At 51.5% G+C, this 14,859-nt stretch overlaps 1 protein-coding gene across 1 annotated transcript; it reads right to left on the reverse strand.

The window, feature by feature from the left end:
- Positions 1–6,920: 6,920 nt before the first annotated feature.
- On the reverse strand, positions 6,921–12,619 carry S100B (S100 calcium binding protein B). Its single transcript, XM_045540882.1, has 3 exons — positions 12,370–12,619; positions 9,786–9,931; positions 6,921–7,516 (listed from the first exon to the last, which is right to left on the reverse strand). The coding sequence occupies exons 2-3, from the start codon at positions 9,921–9,923 to the stop codon at positions 7,376–7,378; spliced, it is 279 nt and encodes a 92-aa protein (XP_045396838.1). The 5' UTR covers positions 9,924–9,931; positions 12,370–12,619; the 3' UTR covers positions 6,921–7,375.
- Positions 12,620–14,859: the final 2,240 nt, after the last annotated feature.

Below are 14,859 nucleotides of genomic sequence, written 5' to 3' on the forward strand. Positions count from 1 at the left end.
GTGGGGCAGTGCATGGCAGAGAAATAACCTCCAGTGTTTGCCCAGTTCCTGCCGCCCTGCTGGCCCCGTGAAGGGCAAAGAGACCTGCTGGATCCTCTCCGTCCGGCTGTGAGTAAATCGTGTGCATGTTACTTGCCGTGTGCAAAGAATAAGCAGCAGCATTCCCTTCCTATCTGAGGTCATTGTATCTAAGTTCCGGGTCCTAAAGTATTAGGGAAGGAACACTTACTCTTTAAATTAGGTGTAGTAACAGTGTTATTACACTGTGTGTGGCATTCATCCTTTCATGTAATGTTCAATTTCAGCAATGAAGAGCTAAAAAGGAGAACTACATGCAAAATTTCAAAACCAATTGTTTTCACATTTTTGCTTCTTAATAAAAAAAAAAATGTGTTGAAGAGGAATGACTTCAGCGTTTCCAAGCAGGTGGCTGGACTGTCCTCCCTCCTTCCTGTGGCTGGTCTCAAAGCCTCTCTTCATCCTCATCCTCACCCTGGTCTCCCAGAATCCAGCTCTGCCTTTTGGGTTTAAGGAGAGAAACATGAACTGATTGGGATATTTCAGAAGGAGCATTGTGGTGTTTGCTGAGGGCAGTGCAAGGTGAGAAGGTGAGAGATTGTTGTTAGCTGTAAGTGCCTACGGAGTATGGAGTACCTTATTCTCCAGACTCTCAAAGGAACTGAAAAGTCCAGGTACCATGAATGTTCATTACAGATGCCACTGAAAAGCCAAAAGTTGAAAAATGAGCCCAAAGGACCAAGTCAAGCTTTGAGAGGCAGAGGGAGCACAGATGGCTTGTCACCACCACCATTGCGAGGTGAGCACACCTCGATGCTGCAGGAGGTTCCAGAGGGAACAGCGATTAAAGCCATCTGCAGGCTACCATGCTCTGATGGAGTAGAAGGTAAGTTAAAAGAATTTACTTTACATGAAAATGTAGGGAAGGGAGAGGATTCTCGGAAGATGACAGAGGAGAAAACACCAGGAATCTGTCTCCCCACCTAGGTAATAATTGCACTGGTAGAATCAGAACAGTCTGATGTAACTATTTTGGAATTCTGGAGTCTGTTGATACTTGCAACTCCCAGGGAAAGGCTTGGATGGTAAATCAGGGTTAAATTTGGTCAATTTCAGCTGTCAGCATAATAGCAGCTACCCCTCCCCGAGCCCTGTGAAAGGCGGCTGTGCACACGTGCCAGGAACAGCTTGCTCAGGGAGCCAGGGTGGGCAAAAGGGACCCTGCCATCCAAACATCAGGGATGTGCTCTGATTTCTACCTCTGAGTACAGAGGGGCAAAAAGCCTCGGGGCCACTGTTGTTGCATATCCCCCTATTTTTAAAAGCCCCTCTCCATCTGGCTTAAGTGACTTCCAGGGAATCTAAAGGCTCAGTAACCTTTTTCCCTTCTCCGCTTTTCTCATTTTCCCCTTTGAGAGCCAGACAATAAAGACTAGGGCATCAAAAGCACCTGCATCTGTGAGGAAAATTAAAAAGTGATTATGCAAGCCCAGGGAAAGGTGCAGGCCCAGGAAGGATCTGAGAAGACACACACAGCCTCCAACAGTCAGAAAAGCAGAAAAACAGACAAAAACATTAAAACCCAGCAAGCCCGGGGGAATGAAGAGAATCTGATTTCCAGAGTTACAACATGAGAATTACATGCCCAGTTTTCAACAAAAAACCCACAAGGCATACAAAAAAGAGGAATCTATGATTCATTTAAAGGAAAGATCAGTAGAAACTCCCTGGAAAAGACCTGACTGCAGATCTACTCAACAAAGACTAAAATAGTTGTCTCAAAAGATGTTCAGGGAGCTTAAAGATGTGGAGAAAAACAGCAATGTATGAAGAAAATGGCAATAACAATAAAGGGACAGAAAACAAAAAGAGACTAAAAATATTCTGGAGCTTAAAAGTACAGTAACTAAAATGAAAAATTCACTAGAGGAATTCAAGGGCAGAAAAAAGAATCAGTGAGCTTGAATCAGTGGCAATAGACATTGCGTCTGAGGAACAGAAAGAAAGAAGATTGAAGAAAAGTGAACAGAACCTACGGTGAACAGACCCCATCAAGCAACGAGCATGTGCATGTCGGGAGTCCTGGGGGGGGGGGGGTGGGAGAAGAGGGAGAGAGGGAATATTTGAAGACATGATGGCTGAAAACTTGCCAAATTTGATGAAAGACATAAATACGAGCATCCAAGAAGTTCAACAAACTCCAAGTAAGATAAGCTCAAAGAGACTACACTGAGACACAGTATAATCAAACTTTAAAAAGCCAACAACTTTTGAAAAGCACAGATTCAAACACTTTTGAATCTTGAAAGCAGCAAGAGAGAAACAACATATCACATACAAGGGATCCTTAATAAGATGATCAGATTTCTCATCAAACACTAGAAGCCAGAAAGCAGTGGGCTAATATATTAAAAATGTTAAGAAAAAAAAAAAAAAAAGTAAACCAAGAATTCTATACCCAGAAAAACTGTTCATCAAAAGTGAGGGTGAAATTAAGACATTCTCAGATAAACAAAAGCTGAGGGAGTTCGTTACCCTAGACCTGCCCTGTAAACTGACAAAAGTAAGGCTGTCGTTAATAATTACTTTATATGTAAATAGTTTAAACTGTCCAATCAAAAGACAGAGGTTGGCAGAATAGAAAAAACATAATCCAACTATATGCTGTCTACAAGAGACTCACTTTACATCCAAAGACACAATAGATTGAGAATGAAAGAACGGAAAAAAATATTTCATGGAAATAGTAACCAAAAGAGAGCAGGAGTTGCTCTACTAATATCAGACAAAATAAGCTTTAAGTTAGAGATTATAGGAGACAAGGGCATTATATATTAATAAAAGATTCAATACAACAAGAGATATAACAATTATAAACATTTACACATTTAATGACAAGCCATCAAAATGTATGCAGTGAAAATTGGTAGAACTGATGGGAGAAACAGTTCTATAATAATAATTGAGGCGGGGAGTGCAGTGGCTCATGCCTGTAATCCCAGCACTCTAGGAGGCTGACGCAGGAGGATCACTTGATGTCAGGAGTTCGAGACCAGCCTGAGCAAGAGCGAGACCCCATCTCTACAAAAAAAAAAAAAATCAAAAAATTACCTAGTTGTGGTGGCACCTGCCTATAGTCCCAGCTACTAAGGAGACTGAGGCAGGAGAACTGCTTGAACCCAGGAGTTTGAAGTTGCAGTGAGCTCTGATGACGCCACTGCACTCTGGCCTGGGCAACAGAGCAAGACTCTGTCTCAAAAATAAATAAATAACAAAAAACAAAAAAATAATAGTTGGAGCTGTCAGTGCCCTATTCTCAGTAATGAATAGAACAGACAGGGAAAAAATGAAGAAATAGAAGATTTAAACAACACAACAAACCAACTAGACCTAACAGACATATACAGAACACTCTACCCAACAACAAAAACAGAATACACATTCTTCCTAAGGGCACAGGGGACATTTTCCAGGATAGACCATATGTTAGGCTATAAATAAAGTCTCAAAAGATTTAAAAAGATATCATACAATGTCTCTTCTCAGACCATGATGGGATGATAGGAATTAATAACAGAAGGAAAACTGAAAAAATACACAAATTTGTGGAAACTAACACACTCTTAATGAACCAGAGAAGAAACCACAAGGAAAATTAGAAGATACTTGGAGATAAATAAAAATAAGAACACAATGTACCAAAACTTACAGGACCCAGTAAAAGCAGCACTAGGAGAAATTTATAGCTATAAATGCTTACACTAAAAACCAAGGAAAATCTCAAATTAACAACCTAACATTACAGTTTAAGTAACTAGAAAACGAACAAACTAAACCCAAAGCTAGCAAAAGCAAAGAAATAAATTTTAGAGCAGAAATAAAAGACAAGAACAATAGAGAAAATCTATTGCTGTGGTTTGAATGTTTGTTCCCTCCAAATCTCATGTTGAAATTTAATTGCCACTGTGATGGTATTAGGATGGTAACACCTTTAAGAGATGTTCAGGCATATCCGTCATGAACGGATTGATGCCATTGTCACAGTAGTGGGTTCACTGTCAAAGGAGAGATGCTGTTACAAAAGGGCCAGGTCGGCCCCTGCCTGCTTTCTCCGGCCCTTCCACCTTCTGCCAGGGGTGACGCAGCACAAAGGCCCTTGCTAGTATTATCTGAGACCAAAACCAATAAACACATGAAAACTACCACCCAGTATCTCTTATGAATATGGACAGAAAACATCCTCAACAAAATACTAACAAACAAAATCCGGCAGCATATAAAAAGAATTGTACACTATGACCAAGTAGGATTTATGCCAGGAACCTAAGGTTGGCTTAACATCTATAAATCAATTAATATAACATGCCATGTCAATGGACTAACAAACAAAACCACATGATCACCTCAATAAACAGAAAAAACTTCTGACAAAGTCCAACATCCTGGGAATAGAAGGGAAGTTACTCAACCTGATAAAGGGCATCTACAAAAATCCCACAGCTAACAGCATACTTAATGGATACTTAATGAATGCTTCCACCCCACCCCTGCAGCCGGGAACACTCAGGGAGGGGATTGTACAAGGTGTGGACACCTTGAGGAGGAGATGGGGGCACATCAAGCCTATCTGCACACCACCAGCACTCTTCCTTTCTTGAATGAGGAGGGCACAGTCCAGAGGGGCCCAACTGCAGTGAGCCTGGCAAGGGCAGTAATGTCCCCATTCAGGGAGCCTCAGGTGTTAGAGGTACTGAGCCCTTTCCCACCCTCTGCCCTGCAGAGTCAACCCTTGAGTGAGGGACCTGCTGTACTGGGAGGGTGGGCACAATTCCTCCAGAAGAATCATCTAGGTACACGGTGCTGCCTTGATAACCTGGTATTAGATGAGAACCACCTAGTTCTTGTTTAAACAGTCCCACAGCCAGACCCCCACTGAGTCACGGCCCCCCGAACCCCCTGCCCTAGGAGGCCTGGTGCTTGGGATACTTAGCAAGTATCCCAAGAGTTTTGTGCAGTGAGCTGTACCGCATCTCCAGTACCGCATCTCCAGTACCGCATCTCCAGCACCACCCTGTACAACCTCTCACAGAAGAGGGAAGTTTCAGGAGTGGCCTCCACTGTGTGAGGTGTACCCCAGGGACCTGCATTTTAAATGAGTGGTACTAGTTTAGGGGGTCTGCAGAACAGTTCCTTCTGGCCCAGCCAAGTCCAGCCTCCCTCCTGCAAGCCTGAGTGCCAGGGTCACTGGGCTGTTTTTCTTGCGAGGAGTGTCAGCCTCATCCCTCCATGGCCTGTGCCAGGCTCCAGGCTTGCCCGTGATAAGCTGCGTGAACAATGTGTATTTTCCACACTCCTGAAGGGGGAGGCCAGCCCTTTTCTCCCCAAATGCAGTGAGAGGAGGTTGTGACAGTGTCTTGGTCAGGGCGCTAGTGGACATAGCTGTGAGGGTCATAGTTCAACAGGCACAGGAACCCCTTCCCTTGGCCTTCAGAACTGAGAGCCTGGGCAGGCCCTGTCCTAACACACCTGGTCCCTGAAGCGGCCCAGTTCTTGGCACGGGGGCAGCACTAGGCAATGTCTAGGCTCTCGCTGGACAGGTGTGAAGGGCAAGTGGAACCTTCCCGATGCCCAGACATTTCTAGCTATCTGCAATTACAAGAATCCGAGTTGTGCCTGCACCAGAGAAGGGCAGAATCCCTAAATTTGAAAACTCTGAAACAAACAAAAAAACCAACCCGGGGTGCCCCAGAACGGCCTGGGAAGAGTTGCCACGCGCTCTCCAGGGTCTTGGCTGGGGGCTGGGGGCTAAAGGGAGGCCAGGGTGGGGCCCCGCAAGGCAGAGCTGCAGGCAACAGCTAAGGGGCTCACAGGGGTGTCGCACTGCAGACACCAACTGCCCACAGGGACCACGGAGGCGGGGCCCCAGGAAGTTCGACTCCCTTGGTGGTTGCAAGAGGAGCAGCGCCGGGGCCCCGGAAAGAGGAGACTCTGGAGCAGCGGGCGGGAGAGCCGGGGCTGGCGGGGAGGCCCCTGCCGGCTCGGGCTGCGGACTCGGGACGGGCGCGGGAGGTGCGGGCGCCCGGGAGGGCCTCTGAGGGTGAGCAAGGGGTCACGAGGCTGGGAGTCGGGGCCGGCCGGTGTCACGAGGCCGGGAGTCGGGGCCGGCCGGGGCCACCGACCACCCAGCACCCGGCGGCTCCCCACTGCGGCCCGGGACGCCCAACCGCCGTGAGCGCGGGCAGAAGCCCCGCGCACTTCCGGGCACGGCCGGACGGGCACGTGACGGTGCCGGGCCAATCGCAGCCCCCCTCCCTGGTGATTGGCCCAGGGAGGGCCCGTGACCCAGCCAGCCCGGAAGTTCTCGCGGGTCCGGGCCGCGCCCGCCTCGGGCCTTGGTGCCCGGGTTCTGCCGGGGAGGGTTTGTTTAAGGCAAACAGGGGCGGCCGGTGGGTGTATGAATTTCCGAGCCTGCGCCCTTGGAAAAGCGAAGCAGGAAGAGGGCGGGTACGATCTATCGGAGTTTGCCGGGAGTGGTTTTCAGTTCGCAGCCTGTCGGCTCATTCACTGCAACCCGGCAGCGCCAAGTGCCGCCCTGGCCCCCGCAGCGGGCGGGCCGGGCCGGCGTGGGGCGCCCGGTGGTCTCGGCTGCGGACCGGCGGGCTGAGCCGCGCCCCTCGGCCGCCCGGGGCAGAGCCGGAACCCTGGCCCCGCGCCCCGGGGCCGTCCCCAGGCAGGAGGGCCGCCAGGGCAGGATTCTGCGTCTCAGTCGTGATTAACTGGCAGGGCTTGAGGTTTATGAGACGCACAGCTCCGTGGAGAACTGCGAGCATTAAGTGTTTACTCGGTGGTCACAGGGAAAGGGTTACCGGCTCTTGGGTAGGTGGGACGGAACAGTCAGACCATCCAACTGCTTTAGGTTTTATTTGCGCTAACGACGAACAGCCTTAAGCAAGGGCAGCCTTTTCAAATGATGGACAAGGCTTGGCGTGTTAAAATGCAGCGGAAGCCTCAAGGATGCCCGGGGGTAATTTTTGGTAGTCAGTTTTGTTTTTTCTGATTTAGGATTCTACACAGCCATGGTGGTCTGTACAGCACATGTTTACGACTGAGAATTTCCTAAATGATTATGACCAAAAGTCGCCGGGACCAGACAGCTTACACATTTGCCTAATACAGCAGAAACAACGGTGCAGCCCTTAGAGAGAGGCTGCCAGTTTTTCATTCACAAAGCAAATCAAGCTTCCTAAATAGCTACAACACGACTAGAGAGCTCGGCTTCTACTAGCCTGCAAGCCCTCATTCTCTTCCTCCTGGGGGACCGTGTCTGTTACAGGAGCAGCCGGCTGCCTTCTCCGTCTCACTCGTGTTCAAAGAACTCGTGGCAGGCGGTTGTAACCATGGCAACGAAAGCCATAAACTCCTGGAAGTCACATTCACCGTCTCCATCATTGTCCAGTGTTTCCATGACTTTGTCCACAACCTCCTGCTCTTTGATTTCCTAAGAGAGAGAAGAGAAGTTGCCCAACTTGTTTTAAAAGGGAATTTTAGGGCCATGAAAATGAAAAGTTGGATGACCATTTGTATCAGAAATAATGTAAGATTTGAGAAATAAGATATAAAATGCAAGGTATCAGGAGAGACTTCTGTGGCCGGGGGCTGTTGCCCAGACAGAAGCCTCTAGGGTCTGTGCCTGGACCAGGGCTACTTGAAAAGCCTGAATGGAGCAACCAAGATGTGAAAAACTGCAGGTTGTTATCCTTAAATACCTGACAAAAAGTACAGTCTAGCTCAGCCAGAGCAAATGTTTTGAAATAAAAATGAACTTTGGCCCTCCTAAGTTTTTCAAGTGTTTCTGTGAGTGGAAGCTCCTGTAATGAAGACTTCCAGTGGAACTTCATGTTTTGAAAGTTCCTCTGTTGCTGAAATAACTCTTGGCAACATGTCCTACATTTGTTAATGCCTTGTGTTCCTTTTCCCACTTGAGTTGCTTTCTAGGTACTATGAGACTTTCCTGAGAGTTCTGCCCAAAGCCAAGCGAATGGTGTGTTATTAAGTGATGTGCAAGTCTCAGAGGAACAAACCGTGCGGGGCCGCAAGCCTGGTAGAGAGAATGTGGGTGTTGAACGCTGAAGAGCATAAATGCAGACTGTTCACAGTAGCAAATCCCCAGACAGGACAGCTTGGCTGCAGTGTAGTGTCCAGTGGCTGCCTTGAGTGTGAAACATGCGGAGGAGTGTGACCCCAGTGGCGGCTGGGGTGGGGCCTGAGAACGTCTGCTCAAAATGGCGGAAGCAGGACATTAATTCCAACCACATGGGAGATCTGCTTCCGAACAGAAATGGCCTTGATAAAACCAAGCCAACAAATGTCCATGGTGTCTTGATGTGCTTACCATGAATTATTTATCATTTGTAAATTGTGGTTCTCACATGCTAAGCTTTTTCTGTGTTTTAAGATCAATAATTAGTAGCTACTATTTGTTGAACTTTCACCGTGTGTTAAGCACTCAGCAAACATTGTCTCATTTCATCCTTTTCATAGAAGAAGAAACTGGGACTTTTAAATCGCCAGGTCAGAAGGCAGAATTGGTGAGAGTAGATCCCTAACCATGGGTGGGACAGCAGCTGCTCTGTGAACTCGAATCCCTGAGGAAACCGGTCCCAGAGTCAGACGTGGGCGCGCCCCAGCCAGCCTGCAGGCCCGTGTGGTGTGATGGAGCGTTTGGGTGGGAAATGGGACGGAACCCCAGCCAGCCCTCCAGACACCATTCACGGCTGCGCTGCTGGGACCCAGGGCTTGCCGTCCACAGTGAGCCGCTGGGCCAGCTCGGGACGGCGGTCCCCAACCCTGTGAGCAGGGCCCTGCCCTGGCCTCTTACCCAGAGTCAGACACTAGTGTGCTGGGTCAATGGCCGTTTCTGCTGTGTGAGTGGTCACATCTCACACGTACGTTAGGCCGAGGGCAAAACGGGGGCTGTCGGATCCAAGGGCAGTGGGGACAGTGAGTCCGTGATGCAGGTGTCTGGCAGCTTCCACCTCAGGCCAGAGTGGGGACTGCCGGAGAAGGCCGGCTCACCTGGAGCCCTCGCGTAGCTTCCTGATTAGGCCCGGGACAGAAGACGGGCCTCGCTGGCATCCCCTTCTCCACGGAGCCTCCTGTGAGGCCCCAGGACTTCCAAAAGATCTGCACGGACCTCTGTCACGCCCGCAGTCGAGTAGCACGGTCACTTGTGGACATGCCAGCCTGGGAGCCCCCGGAACAGAGGCCGCGGCTGCCGGGCCTGTGCCACTGGTGGTGATGAGTCCGCTCGTGCCCGTCGTCTTCTAGCTCCATAGTGAACATGAAACATTCAACTGAAGCCAAAGACATCCTTTTCCCAAAAACATTCCCAAAGTTTAACAGTTTTCTTACATTGGCCCAGCATTAAGTCATAAGTATTTTTCCATCCCTTTCTGCCATTGTTATTGTTGTAAATCCTTAGATTTTTGGACAAAGGTCAGCGTTCCTTTCTTTGCCTTTGAGGCAGCAGTTTTTCCTTGAGATGCCGACTACACACACACATGACAGTCGACAAGAAGATGGAAACCGGGGGGCCCCAAGCTGCCTCCATGACGAGGGCTCAGCTGTTCCAACAACTTTCAGACACTGTCTAGGAGTCCCAGACAGAACCGGAGCCACCCTCAGGGTGGCTCAGGAGATGGAGATACGGGTGGTTCTGTGAGCGGGAAGGGGACGGATAAGCTGCTGATTGTAAAAAGCAGACTCACCTCTAGGAAATGAGAGAGCTCGTTGTTGATGAGCTCCTTCAGCTCCGACTTCTTCAGCTTGTGCTTGTCCCCCTCCCTCCCCGAATACTGATGGAAAACCTCGATGAGAGCCACCACTGCCTTCTCCAGCTCAGACATCCTGGGGCCTGCAGTGGAAAGACGCCCCGTTTGTACCCAGAATAGTCAACGTGTCGTCCTCACAGGCTCCTGCCCAACGCTGGGAGGACTGGCCCCGGCTGTGTCTCTCCAGGCTCAGAGCAGGTGGGCACGGCCTGGGGCATTCGGGGAATTTGCACAGGTGTCACAACCCCTCCCACTCCCTTCCTGGTCCCTGTGGGCGCAGGGACAAGTTCTCCTGCCCTCTGGCTTCTGGTTAGGGTGGGGCCAATGGGAAACTTCAGCAAAAATACGGCAGAGCGGAGGGCAAGCCCTGGGTGCCTGGGTCCCAGCAGCGCAGCTGTGAATGCTGTCTGGAGGGCTGGCTGGGGTTCGTCCCCTCTCCCACCCAAACGCTCCATCACACCACAGAGTGGAGCACACGGGCCTGCAGGCTGGCAGGGAGGGAATTCAGGGTTAGGCTCCTCTCTGCTCTGCAGGGCTCCAAGATGAAGTGACAGGGTGCAGGCAGCAGAGTGTCACCTGCAAGCTGTTAGAATTAACCAGGAAGCAGTCAGGTGAGTAGAGCAAAATCAGAATACACAAGTCAGTACATCCCTATATTTCATCAACAAACAGAAAGCACAGAACAAAATATACTGTTCATCTCACAATGACATACTATCTAAGAATAAGTTTAGGAAGAAAACTGTAGGTCCTTCCAGAAGAGTCTAAGGAACATCAAATGTAGGAACTTGTTTTCATTTGAATTAATATATAAATTTAGGTCATTTTAAATAAAAATATCGATGGGATTTTGTTTTTGGTTTTTGGGGTTTTTTTGGATGGGTGAGGAACATGACAAAAACAGCTGTAAAATTTATCTGGAAAAATAAATGTAGAATTGGCATATTTTCAGAAAATAACAATGAAAGGTACTTGATCTACCAGAAACAGAAATGTGTCCTAAGGTCAAGATTAAACCGAGTGGCCCTGAGGCAGGGACAGGCAGGACGAGCACCGGAGGGCGGGCGGTGCTCACTCGCTAGCGGGGACAGGGCGGCTGTGTCTGCAGCTCTCACAGGGAGGCTCTTCCCTCTTGCCTCCCAGCCAGCACCGAGACCTCCCTTCCCGGCCCCAGGCTGAGGCACGATCCTGCCCATCCCGGGAATGTGGCGCATTTTCCAAAGGGCGGTTCCAGAACAGACGCACAGCCAGAGACGTTTACTGGCTTCTGCCCTGAGTTCTAATCATTAAGCAAGAACTTTTGCACTGTCAAAATTAAATAAAATTTAAAAAGTAAATATTGTTGAAAAATCATTCCCATGTTGAATCTATCACATCTTAAAAATAATTTGGAATAAAATCTTTGAAATTCTGTATATTTCTGATCTTCCAAAGGAAATGGGATTGAAGATTCTTACGTCAGCCTGATCTTTGCTGACGTCATTCTATTAATAATCAGTGCACTTTGTTTTGCTCTTAAGTCCCTAAAAATCTGATACATCAATGAGATTTGTATCCATACAAACAGCAATTCAGACGGATCAAACTCTACCATTTCATACTTCCTTATTCTTACCACTCGAGTCTTCAATCATTGATACATATATTAGGAAACAACAAAAAACAAGAAACGTTTCCATCATTTTGATGCCTCTCCAAGTCTGTGGTGATTTGGGGAAGAGGACGTGGATTATTTTTCTGTGAAATATGACTATCGGGATTTTTTACAAAGGAAAGGCATAAAACATGTATTCCATCCATTAGAAAACCCTACAAAATGTGGTTTTCTTCATAACCTCATTATAAATTAATTTTAAAAATGTTTTTTCCCTGTTAAATTCTTTCCTTTGACTTAAGAAACAGTGGTTTATAGCTTATCTTTTAAGAGCCATGGAAATAAATTCCATGTTTCCATTGGAAACGAGAACCTTTGAACTTGAATGCCGTAGAAAGACGAGTCGTGCGGGGCCCTCGAGGGAAGGGGCTCTGCCTCCCTGAGAAACAGACTGAGGAAAGTTAAAACCCACCATAAAACCCAATGTCTTCGACCCAATTCATCATGTATTGGTAACGACCTTCTCGCGTGTCCCGTGCAGGGGCTGTGGGGACCCGGCATCTCAAACTGAGGAGCCTGGAAACCCAGAAGCAGGTGCTTGCCCAGGCCCGGGCAGAATGCGGGAAATGAGCCATTGATCTGTGGCTCCGCGCTAAGCAACGTTAGTTTCTCCACCATCTCAGCCCCCGTGGGAAGCAGGAACCTCGCTCTCCAGGGTTAGAGAAGCAGCGATGGCCGATGCTGACCTCCCTGCGCCCCAGGCCCGCGCCCCTCCCCGCCCAGGCCTGGCGCGGCCCGTATCCGCGGGGCAGCAGTGCACGTCCTGCCATGGACACTTCTGGGGGCTGCAGCTCGGTTTCCACCCTCTGGTCCCTCCCCCGAAGAAAGAGCAGTTTCTTCCAAGGGTCCCCCAGTGGCCCCTCTCACCTGCTCCTGTCACCTCCTTCCGTGGGTCCGGGTGGCGGGAGCTGGGGCTGAGGCTGCTCTTATTCCCTCTGGCAGGGGCGGCCGAGCCCTGGGCAGCAGCCAATGGCCGGGCAGGGCACAGGGCAGCGCTGACCCGGCCGGGCCTGCGTCGCTCGCTCAGTGGCCAGAGCCAGGAGCGCCTGTGGGCAGGAAGTGAGGACTCAGCGTTTTGTGCTGTTGTTTTATTTCTTACATGAATATTGATGTTCCTCTCAAGGCAAGGGTGGGGGTGGGAGAGCAGAGAGACTTGGATTGATGGGTTCAAACAAAGCAGTCGCCGCAGAGCCAGCAGCTTCCAGCACAGGCTGGACGTGGGCGGTTCCCAGCGCAGCGAGCCCTGCAGCCTCCCTGCCTGCGCCAGCCTGGCCCCCGCCGGCCTGTGACGCCCTGTGGCCACCAGCGCTTGGCCGTGGCCAGCCCTGGGCTAAACGGGGCACGGCGTCTGCAGGGGCTGCAACAGTGCTAACCTGGCCACCTGGCGCCTTCGGGAAAAGTCCTTGACACGCCAGCTGCGCCCAGGCCTCTCCCTGCACCCCAGGCCGGAGGTCGCAGGCTGTCAGAGCTCGGCGACGCTCGGTGTTACAGGGGTGCAGGGGGGCCCTGCACTGGGGCCGTGACCAGCCACAGGAGCGCAAAGCCCAGACGTGCCGTCTCCAGCGTGGGCACCAGCTCGTGAGCTCCTGTCAGACGTGGGCTCTTCCTTTCCACACGTGACACACGCATCCAACATGTCCACGGTTCCCAGAGCACGTCCGAGCCAGATCGGGTCCTCCTCCCAGCGCAGTTTCAAAGTGGCCGTGGAAGGCTTTACTCACCAAGGTGCCTGTAGATGTGGTCGTTTTGCTGTCACTTGTTTTGTCCAGGAAGTTCCCGACTACTGAGCACCCTAAGTGTGCCCTGGAGACAGCACAGGACTCTGGGCCGCAGGCCTGGCCTGGACCCGACCCCGGGGCCTGAGCGGGCTTCACCGTCCAGGCTGCTGCCTTGGGGGCAGGAGTGGCACGTGCTGCCAGGCCGAGGGCGGAGCCAGGCTGTGGGGTGGCCGCTCCTGCAAGCCTTGCCCACGTCCCCAGAAGGGCCGTCTGGCTTGGCTCACCCTTCTGCCTGCTCCTGCCAGGGTAAAAGTCTTCTGGAATCTGCTCCTGCAACTGCTGCGCACCTGTGCCCCGAGGCCCCAGGGGGCTCCCTGGGCGGCTTCCACCCCGTCCCAGCTCTGTGGGGGCTGCTGGGGGGAGGACAGGACGTTCTCCAGACAGGCAGGAGGGGACGCCAGGGCCGGCGCACGGGCTGGCGGAGGACCTGCCGTCTGCAGGAGGGGCGCTTTCACGTGCGCGGTCCCAGGGCGGTCTCCTCTGCCCAGGCCCCAGGAACGCGCGGGCACACCCTCCCTGGGCCCCGGGTCCACACAACTGCCGAGGCTGAAACCCAGCACCACTGTTTACCAGTGTCCCACTTGGGAAAGTTACTAGCCCTTTCTGTGACAGGGTGACTGCAGTCCTGCGCACGGGCTTCTCCAGGCGTCCTTCCTTGACCATCACACTTCCAGGCCAAGCTGTCTGCCTCCTCCGGACTCGCAGTTTGAGTCTCATCCCATCAGACTGGCAACCTGGTGTGACCCTGTGCCACAGCAGGACCCTCGCCAGGGCAAGGAGACGAAAGCTCTGTGGTTTGCGGCCGGCACGTGACCATGCGGGTGGCTGCCACTGAGGTAGACTTGCTGATTTCGGTGGGGGTGACAGTATTTCAGAGCCGCAGAGACCACGTGACAGCACTTGTCCACCCGAGACGAGGTGGGATCGTCAACTGCGGAGAACAGCAGACCTGCCACCACTCGGAACGCCTGGGTCCCCAGAGGTGTTTTGCCGTGGTTGATCACGGATCACGGCATTCCCAGGAAGGAGGGACGGACGGCCCACTGGGGTCGTTCCCACCCACACGGCCCGAGGGACTCCAGGCCTGGCAGCAGGAGTGGAGAACCCCGGCTTTCCCACGTCTCTGGACCTCAGGCGGGTCCAACCCAGGCCCTTGAGACACAACCTGCCGCCCCCAGCAGAGCACACTCCCAAATCCTCCTCCACTCCTGCCCTGACGCCACCTGCAGCTGTTGACTGAAGACAAGGACACAACCTAGAGCCCTGGGAGCTATGAGATGCTGCCTCTGAGCTGACACCGGTTCCGTGAACCCGAGCGGCTGGGGCTCTCTGGCGGAGGCAGCGCGTGTGTGTCGGGTCTCGGCTCCACGGATGTCTAGCCCGACTCCAGCGGCCCCGCCGGTGCGCGGAGTTTCCCTGGAGTTGTTGTCCTGAAGGCGTAATTGAAACATCCCGGCCACTGGCCGCGTCCCCTCATTGGTGCTTTGCCTGTGGGGCGAGGACCACTGTGGCAGGAGAGGCCGGGGGAAGCCCTGGCGAGAACGTTGCCTGCTTAGCGGGAAACAATAACGCGTCCCTG

This window comes from Lemur catta, chromosome 1 (assembly GCF_020740605.2).
Source record: "Lemur catta isolate mLemCat1 chromosome 1, mLemCat1.pri, whole genome shotgun sequence".
Taxonomy (NCBI): Eukaryota; Metazoa; Chordata; class Mammalia; order Primates; family Lemuridae; genus Lemur; species Lemur catta.

Bases quoted from the DNA above. Each gene is read 5' to 3' on its own strand.
- S100B (XM_045540882.1), bottom strand. From the start codon at position 9,923: ATGTCTGAGCTGGAGAAGGCAGTGGTGGCTCTCATCGAGGTTTTCCAT. The intron at 7,517-9,785 runs GTGAGTCTGCTT...TCTCTCTCTTAG, and splicing joins AGCTCTCTCATTTCCTAGAG to GAAATCAAAGAGCAGGAGGT.